The 8,864-nt window shown below is 54.9% G+C and overlaps 1 protein-coding gene across 6 annotated transcripts in view; it reads left to right on the top strand.

Moving 5' to 3' along the window:
• Positions 1 to 3,711: 3,711 nt before the first annotated feature.
• The window catches only part of POMT2 (protein O-mannosyltransferase 2), a 46,193-nt gene continuing 41,040 nt past the window's right edge, over positions 3,712 to 8,864 (top strand). For 2 of the 6 annotated variants that reach the window (XM_054026528.1, XM_054026527.1), the window contains exons 1-4: positions 3,712 to 4,137; positions 6,897 to 6,999; positions 7,827 to 7,931; positions 8,630 to 8,738. In XM_054026528.1, the coding sequence (XP_053882503.1) occupies positions 3,791 to 4,137; positions 6,897 to 6,999; positions 7,827 to 7,931; positions 8,630 to 8,738 (664 nt within the window). In that variant the 5' untranslated portion in view covers positions 3,712 to 3,790. Of the gene's footprint in view, positions 4,138 to 4,374; positions 4,471 to 6,896; positions 7,000 to 7,826; positions 7,932 to 8,629; positions 8,739 to 8,864 lie in introns of those variants that run through there. The other 4 variants (XM_054026529.1, XM_054026531.1, XM_054026530.1 and 1 more) reach the window with 4 other exon arrangements.

Below are 8,864 nucleotides of genomic sequence, written 5' to 3'. Positions count from 1 at the left end.
GGATGTGGGGGGTCTGTCAGTGAATGGGGGGGAGGGGTGGGCAGGGCATTCACGGGGTGTCTATGGGGTTCCGTCAGTGAATGGGGAGTGACAGTCACAATGGTTCTGTCTGTGACTGGCAGGCAGGGCAGTCGCGTTGTGTCTGTCAGTGAATGGGGAGTGGCAGTCACAGGGTGTCTGTCAGTGAAGGGGGGCAGGCAGGACAGTGTTGGGGTGTCTGTGGGGGTCTCTCAGTGAATGGGAGTGGCAGGTAGGGCAGTCACAGGGTGTCTGTGAGTGAAGGGGGGCGGGCAGGGCAGTGTTGGGGTGTCTGGGGGGTCTGTCAGTGAATGGGGAGTGGCAGTCACAGGGTGTCTGTCAGTGAAGGGGGGCAGGCAGTGCAGTATTGGGGTGTCTTTGGGGGTCTGTCAGTGAATGGGAGTGGCAGGCAGGGCAGTCATGGGGTGTTTGTGAATGGGGGGCAGGCAGGGCAATCTCGCGGTGTCTGTCTGTGAATGGGGGGACAAGCGGGGCAGTCCCGGGGTGTCTGTGGGGGGTCTGTCAGTGAAGGGGGGTGGGCACGTAGGGCAGTCCCAGGGTGTCTGTGGGGGTCTGTCAGTGAAGGGGGTGGGCACGTAGGGCAGTCCCGGAGTGTCAGTCTAGAGGGGTCTGTCAGTGAAGGGGGGTGGGCACGTAGGGCAGTCCCAGGGTGTCTGTGGGGGTCTGTCAGTGAAGGGGGTAGGCACATAGGGCAGTCCCGGGGTGTCAGTCTAGAGGGGTCTGTCAGTGAAGGGGGTGGGCACGTAGGGGAGTCCCAGGGTGTCAGTCTAGAGGGGTCTGTCAGTGAAGGGGGGTGGGCACGTAGGGCAGTCCCAGGGTGTCTGTGGGGGTCTGTCAGTGAAGGGGGTGGGCACGTAGGGCAGTCCCAGGGTGTCTGTGGGGGTCTGTCAGTGAAGGGGGTGGGCACGTAGGGCAGTCCCGGGGTGTCAGTCTAGAGGGGTCTGTCAGTGAAGGGAGTGGGCACGTAGGGCAGTCCCAGGGTGTCTGTGGGGTCTGTCAGTGAAGGGGGGTGGGCACGTAGGGCAGTCCCGGGGTGTCTGTGGGGGTCTGTCAGTGAAGGGGGGTGGGCACGTAGGGCAGTCCCGGGGTGTCTGTGGGGTCTGTCTGTGAAGGGGGTGGGCACGTAGGGCAGTCCCGGGGTGTCAGTCTAGAGGGGTCTGTCAGTGAAGGGAGTGGGCACGTAGGGCAGTCCCAGGGTGTCTGTGGGGTCTGTCAGTGAAGGGGGTGGGCACGTAGGGCAGTCCCGGGGTGTCAGTGAAGGGGGGTGGGCACGTAGGGCAGTCCCGGGGTGTCTGTGGGGGTCTGTCAGTGAAGGGGGTGGGCACGTAGGGCAGTCCCAGGGTGTCTGTCAGTGAAGGGGGTGGGCACGTAGGGCAGTCCCGGGGTGTCTGTGGGGGTCTGTCAGTGAAGGGGGTGGGCACGTAGGGCAGTCCCGGGGTGTCAGTCTAGAGGGGTCTGTCAGTGAAGGGGGTGGGTACGTAGGGCAGTCCCGGGGTGTCTGTCAGTGAAGGGGGTGGGCACGTAGGGCAGTCCCAGGGTGTCTGTCAGTGAAGGGGGTGGGCACGTAGGGCAGTCCCGGGGTGTCTGTGGGGTTCTGTCAGTGAAGGGGGTGGGCACGTAGGGCAGTCCCGGGGTGTCAGTCTAGAAGGTTCTGTCAGTGAAGGGGGTGGGCACGTAGGGCAGTCCCGGGGTGTCTGTGGGGGTCTGTCAGTGAAGGGGAGTGGGCACGTAGGGCAGTCCCGGGGTGTCTGTGGGGGTCTGTCAGTGAAGGGGGTGGGCACGTAGGGCAGTCCCGGGGTGTCTGTAGGGGTCTGTCAGTGAAGGGGGTGGGCACGTAGGGCAGTCCCAGGGTGTCAGTCTAGAGGGGTCTGTCAGTGAAGGGGGTGGGCACGTAGGGCAGTCCCAGGGTGTCTGTCAGTGAAGGGGGGTGGGCACGTAGGGCAGTCCCGGGGTGTCAGTCTAGAGGGGTCTGTCAGTGAAGGGGGTGGGCACGTAGGGCAGTCCCAGGGTGTCTGTGGGGTCTGTCAGTGAAGGGGGGTGGGCACGTAGGGCAGTCCCGGGGTGTCTGTGGGGGTCTGTCAGTGAAGGGGGGTGGGCACGTAGGGCAGTCCCGGGGTGTCTGTGGGGTCTGTCAGTGAAGGGGGGTGGGCACGTAGGGCAGCCCCGGGGTGTCTGTGGGGGTCTGTCAGTGAAGGGGGGTGGGCACGTAGGGCAGTCCCGGGGTGTCTGTGGGGGTCTGTCAGTGAAGGGGGAGTGGCAGTCACAGGGTGTCTGTCAGTGAAGGGGGGCAGGCAGTGCAGTATTGGGGTGTCTTTGGGGGTCTGTCAGTGAATGGGAGTGGCAGGCAGGGCAGTCATGGGGTGTTTGTGAATGGGGGGCAGGCAGGGCAATCTCGCGGTGTCTGTCTGTGAATGGGGGGACAAGCGGGGCAGTCCCGGGGTGTCTGTGGGGGGTCTGTCAGTGAAGGGGGGTGGGCACGTAGGGCAGTCCCAGGGTGTCTGTGGGGGTCTGTCAGTGAAGGGGGTGGGCACGTAGGGCAGTCCCGGAGTGTCAGTCTAGAGGGGTCTGTCAGTGAAGGGGGGTGGGCACGTAGGGCAGTCCCAGGGTGTCTGTGGGGGTCTGTCAGTGAAGGGGGTAGGCACATAGGGCAGTCCCGGGGTGTCAGTCTAGAGGGGTCTGTCAGTGAAGGGGGTGGGCACGTAGGGGAGTCCCAGGGTGTCAGTCTAGAGGGGTCTGTCAGTGAAGGGGGTGGGCACGTAGGGCAGTCCCAGGGTGTCTGTGGGGGTCTGTCAGTGAAGGGGGTGGGCACGTAGGGCAGTCCCGGGGTGTCAGTCTAGAGGGGTCTGTCAGTGAAGGGAGTGGGCACGTAGGGCAGTCCCAGGGTGTCTGTGGGGTCTGTCAGTGAAGGGGGGTGGGCACGTAGGGCAGTCCCGGGGTGTCTGTGGGGGTCTGTCAGTGAAGGGGGGTGGGCACGTAGGGCAGTCCCAGGGTGTCTGTGGGGTCTGTCAGTGAAGGGGGTGGGCACGTAGGGCAGTCCCGGGGTGTCAGTCTAGAGGGGTCTGTCAGTGAAGGGAGTGGGCACGTAGGGCAGTCCCAGGGTGTCTGTGGGGTCTGTCAGTGAAGGGGGTGGGCACGTAGGGCAGTCCCGGGGTGTCAGTGAAGGGGGGTGGGCACGTAGGGCAGTCCCGGGGTGTCTGTGGGGGTCTGTCAGTGAAGGGGGTGGGCACGTAGGGCAGTCCCAGGGTGTCTGTCAGTGAAGGGGGTGGGCACGTAGGGCAGTCCCGGGGTGTCTGTGGGGGTCTGTCAGTGAAGGGGGTGGGCACGTAGGGCAGTCCCGGGGTGTCTGTGGGGTCTGTCAGTGAAGGGGGTGGGCACGTAGGGCAGTCCCGGGGTGTCTGTGGGGTCTGTCAGTGAAGGGGGGTGGGCACGTAGGGCAGTCCCGGGGTGTCTGTGGGGGTCTGTCAGTGAAGGGGGTGGGCACGTAGGGCAGTCCCGGGGTGTCTGTCAGTGAAGGGGGTGGGCACGTAGGGCAGTCCCGGGGTGCCAGTCTAGAGGGGTCTGTCGGTGAATGGGGGGTCGGGCAGGGCAATCTCGGGGTGCTGGCTGGGGGTGGAGGGAGGTGACGGGTCCCCGCCGTTTCCTTTCACGCTGCGCAGGGTCCGTTCTGTGGCATTTTCGACCCGGCTCTTGCTTGACCTCCCCAGCCGCGGCGGCGCTTCGGCCCCCGGCGCGGAGAACTACAACTCCCACGATGCCCTGCGAGGCAACCAGGCTCCGCTTCCCGCCATGCCCTACGGCCCGGACTCCCTTTCCCTTGGTGCCGTGCGCGGGGGGGCCCGGCCGCCGGCACCTCCCTCGTGTCGGGGCGCGGATGACGCTGGCGGCGGGGTGTTGCCAGGCCGAGTCGGGCCCGCGCTGCGGGGGGCTTCGGCAGCGGCGACCCCGCAGGCCGGCTGGTGAGCCGAGCCGTCCCTCTCCTCTTCCGCGGGCCTGGGCTCCCCTGGAAGCTCCAGTCGGGGTCTGGGTCCCGCTGGCCTTCGTCACCCTCCTCAGCTTCGCCTCCCGCTTCTACCGCCTGTCCGAGCCGCCGCACGTCTGGTGAGGGGCCGCGACGCTATGGCAACGGGGGTGGGGCTGGCGGTCAGGCCGCGGGGGAGGGGGCGGAGTCACGGCTGGGTCGGTGCGGGGCCTAGTGCTGGGTTTAACAGCCGCTTGCCCGCCTGGGCAATGGGGGTTTGGTGCGGCGCTCGCGGCCCCGTGCGGTTGGGGCAGCGACAGGCGCCTGCCCGTGGCTGTGTGGCTGGCTGGGCCGTGGGAGTGGGGCAGGGGTATGAGGGGCACAGCTCCCCGCTCGCCCCGCTGACAGCCTCACCTAGCGGTTCAGCATCCCGCAGCTGGTGGCTAGTCAAGCCCCATTGCTTCGCTGATTGAGTATGTGAGCCCCAAGGGATGGATGGATGGATGGATGGGGGTGGGAGGAGGATAACGATAACGTGGAGGTCATGGTCAGCAGGGACACTTCCAGGTAGGGGATACTCAGCGCCGATATACACTTTACATGCCCCTAGGCACAGCATCTTCAGCACTCCCCCGGCCTACAGCTGACCGTCATGTTTTCTGTAAAAAAAAGAAACGTTTAACCCACTTTTAATTTTTAGGTGCCCCTAGAATGCCAGCCTCCCTAGGCATGTGCCTTCTGTGCCCACTTGGAAATCCTGCCCTGAGGATGCTGGGGGGGCATAGCTGAAGGGGTCAAGACAAGGGGGGCGTGGCAGAGAGGAGACTTAGCCAGCAAATTATAGTGAACTCGGTGAATGAGGCAGCTGTGGTGAGGAGCTGGGAAAGGAGGCTCCTACCACCTCCTATGGTGGGAGGTTGCTTTTGAAGGCTCCTGTCCACACCCGCTCTGAAACGATTGTCTGGAAAGATCCATCAGTCTGTTTAGTCCCTCTGGAGACTGATTGAAGTACTTGTGAGTGTGGATGCCAAGTGCATTTCAACTGGGGAGTAAATGTTACATAACACGGTAAATTGTGCTAGTGGAGACAAGGCCAAAGTGCTGTATGAACATGAAGCTAGGCCATGTTCCTGGTGATTAACTGTTTAGTTAGTTTATTATTTTGATGTAAAGACAATAACATAAAAGAATAACTCTCTTGTGCTCTATATGCTTTTCCTATTAATAAAAATACATTGCTACAGTCATTATGCAACTAAAATTATAATACCTAGCTCTTATATAGTGCTTTTCATCATTATCCCCATTTTACAGATGGAGAAACTGAGGCAGCACATTTTCATGCATATGCTAATCACCAGTCAACAAGTATATTATAAAGCAAAATTTCTCATCCTTCACATTCTTCTTAAAAATTGCTGTGCCCAATCATCTCATCCCTCCCCATATGCCTGCTCTTACAGGCTTTACATAAGAACAGCCTTACTGGGTCAGACCAAAGGTCCATCTAGCCTAGTATCTTGTTTTCCATCAGTGGCCAATGCCAGGTGCCCCAGAGGGAATGAACAGATCAGGTAATCATCAAGTGATCCATCTCTTGTCGTCCATTCCCAGCTTCTGGCAAACAGAGGCTAGGGACACCCCTGCCCATCCTGGCAATAGCCATTGATGGACCTATATTCCATGAATTTATTTAGTTCTTTTTTTAATCCTGTTATAGTCTTGGCCTTCACAACATCCTCTTGCAAGGAGTTCCACAGGTCGAGTGTGCATTTGTGAAAAAATACTTCCATTTGTTTTAAACCTGCTGCCTATTCATTTCATTTGGTGACCCCTAGTTCGTGTGTTATGTGAAGGAGTAAATAACACTTCCTTATTTACTTTCTCCACACCCATCATGATTTTATAGACCTCTATCATATCCCCCTTTAGTCGTATCTTTTCCAAGCTGAAAAGTCACAGTTTTATTAATCTCTCCTCATATGGTATCTGTTCCATACCCCTAATAATTTTTGTTGCTCTTTTTTTGAACCTTTTCCTATTCCAGTATATCTTTTTTGAGATGGGACAACCACTTCTGCACGCAGTATTCAAGATGTGGGCATACCATGGATTTATATAGAAACAATATATTTTCTGTCTTATTATCCCTTTCTTAATGATTCCCAACATTCTGTTTGCCTTTTTGACTGCCGCTGCACATTGAGTGGATGTTTTCAAAGAACTATCCACAATGACACCAAGATCTCTTTCTTGAGTGGTAACAGCTAAATTTAGACCCCATCATTTTATATGTATAGTTGGGATTATGTTTTCCAATGTGCATTACTTTGCATTTATTAACATTGAATTTTGTCTGCCATTTTGTTGCCCAGTCACCCAGTTTTGTGAGTGTGCATTTTTTGTGGGTGGGGGGGTACGCCAGGAAGGGCAACTGATTTGGACTATTTCAGGAGGGGAATGGGGTAGGATTTCAATGTCAAGGGTTCATGTGGTGAACGCCCTGCCAACAATTTTCTCTATTATATACTGAGCAGGCTCCAATTTGACCCTCAGTATGGTACAGGGAGAGAGGTGTATCTTAGGTAAGCAACTCCCAGGCCATTTAGGGCTTAAGGGACAAAACTAATACCTTTAAACTCAACTTGGCAGCCAGAAGGCAGCCAGTGTAGGTTCTGCAGCACTGGTATATTCATGGAGCGATATCTTGATTAATAAGGAGGCTGACCCATTTTTCATTAGCTCTAGCCTCTTAGTGGAATTAACATTCTACATGGGATTACATGTTATGCACTTGTCCAGTATAAAAGTGGCAAAAGATAGTCACTAGCAAAATAGACATCTATGGACTTTTGATTATTTCCAGCTCCTGAGTACATCTATCTTTTCTTTTTTTTAGTTGGGATGAAACTCATTTTGGGAAGATGGGAAGTTACTACATTAACCGGACCTTCTTCTTTGACGTCCACCCACCTCTGGGGAAGGTGAACAGCTCTCATCAGGTCTTGCGTACATTTTAGGAGCCAGTGGAATCCCCTGGTCATTGGAACAGTCCAACCAAAGCCTATTCCATTCTTCTGGTCAAAGTGTAGGATGAGCACCAGAGTTTTCTGGATGCCCCTTCCTTGCTACTGTTGTCATCTATTTGTCGTCTAGCTGGGAGGCTGTGACATGTGGCCCCCTCTTGAGACCACACCCTCGCTTTTCTCTTCCATGGAAAATGCCCAAAACATGGGAAAGTAAAGTGTGTGCTTAATGCTGGATGTTGAAAAGGAGAGAATGGTTGGTCATAAAACATGTGTAAGTGCTTCTAGGGGAAATGAAGGGACCTCCTTGTGGGAAGTTATAGATCCAGGGAGCTAAGCAGTTCCTACTAGCAGGAATGTGAACTAAGTGCTCTGTAAACCAGTGAACAATACTGTTTTCTCAAAATAACATTTGAAAACAGCAGATTCTGAGTCAATCAGATCTTCATATCCAAGTTTATCAACTTGCTCATAAAATGCCACTTAAGAGAGACTTTTATGTTGGCTGAGGAGGATTGCAACTCGGTGGGTATCTGGTATAAGAGAATAGGTTTGTTACTGCACTGCAGCCAAATGCTTTATTAAAGGCAAGAACACGTTTCAGGGAGTCCTCAATGGTGCCTATGACAGCAGTGCCCATAGTTGGGATGGACTATAGCCAGATAAGATGCAGATCTACAAATGTTTGGGTGGATTTTTGATGGTGGGATGTGGGATGCTGTGAACATCTTTCCTGCAGCAGGAGTGGATGCCACTGACTCTGAAGTTGTTTCCCTGACCAGTTTGCCCCTTTCCCTCCCCAGATGCTGATAGGACTTGCTGGGTACCTGAGCGGATACAATGGCACGTTTCCTTTCCAAAAGCCAGGGGACAGATATGAGCATCATAACTACATAGGAATGAGAGGGGTAAGAATGCACAGGCCAGTGCTTAACACAGTCGCTCACAAATCAATGAAGGAAAGCAGAACAGTCCTCTGGAAAATATGGGTGTTTCCCTTCCTCTCCTTGGCTCCTTCAGTATAGACTCCTTCAGATCTTGAAGAGGGTGGATTTTTATGACATATATTAAATTCTTTCATCCCTATCTCATCTGTCCAGATGGGCTGGTACTGCGATTTTTGAAAGTGGAGCAGACACTAACATTCTTTCTTTGTCTGGCTCCATGTCTTTTATGGCAAACAGGCCTCTGAAATAACTTGTTGGATGTTATGGTGAAACCCGTGTATTGTCTCTGGCCAGGATAAAATGAGGATGAGTTGACCCTGAAGGCGGTTTGATGAAGCTAATTGAAAGATGTTTCTGGAAATGACTTATATGGTCTGGAAAGAAACAAAAAAACAAATCCTTGTTACTTATATGTGTAGACATAGAATTGCATAAACAATTTAAATTCTTCAAATTAAGTTTTCATTAGTTTGGCCTCTGCCTGAGTATCCTCAGTGAGCCAGACTTGGGCACCATTCAGTCAGTTGTAGTTACTTGCAGGAGCATCCATTGTTTGAATCTGTTTGAGGATGGAAGGAAGAAGGGTATGTGGGATCTGTATACACATTCATCTTGTGACGAGATTGTCATTCCCCTCTGTGTCCATTCTTTTCCTGCAGTTCTGTGCATTTCTAGGCTCGTGCCTAGTTCCCTTCGCCTACCTCACAGTGCTGGAGATGTCCAAGTCACTGTATGCAGCATTACTTGCAGCCTCCATCCTGATTTTTGGTAAGCATTTCTAGCATCCTCATGGGAAATCTTATCTGTTTGGCATGTGGATGAAGAAGGGCCAGTAATGGAGGCCAGCCTCAGGGCAGATTAACTGTGCAGAGACTTTTCTCTCTGGAGTCATTA

The sequence above is a fragment of the Malaclemys terrapin genome, chromosome 4 (genome assembly GCF_027887155.1).
Source record: "Malaclemys terrapin pileata isolate rMalTer1 chromosome 4, rMalTer1.hap1, whole genome shotgun sequence".
Lineage (NCBI taxonomy): Eukaryota > Metazoa > Chordata > Testudines > Emydidae > Malaclemys > Malaclemys terrapin.
This window is presented reverse-complemented; position numbering and strand designations above follow the sequence as displayed.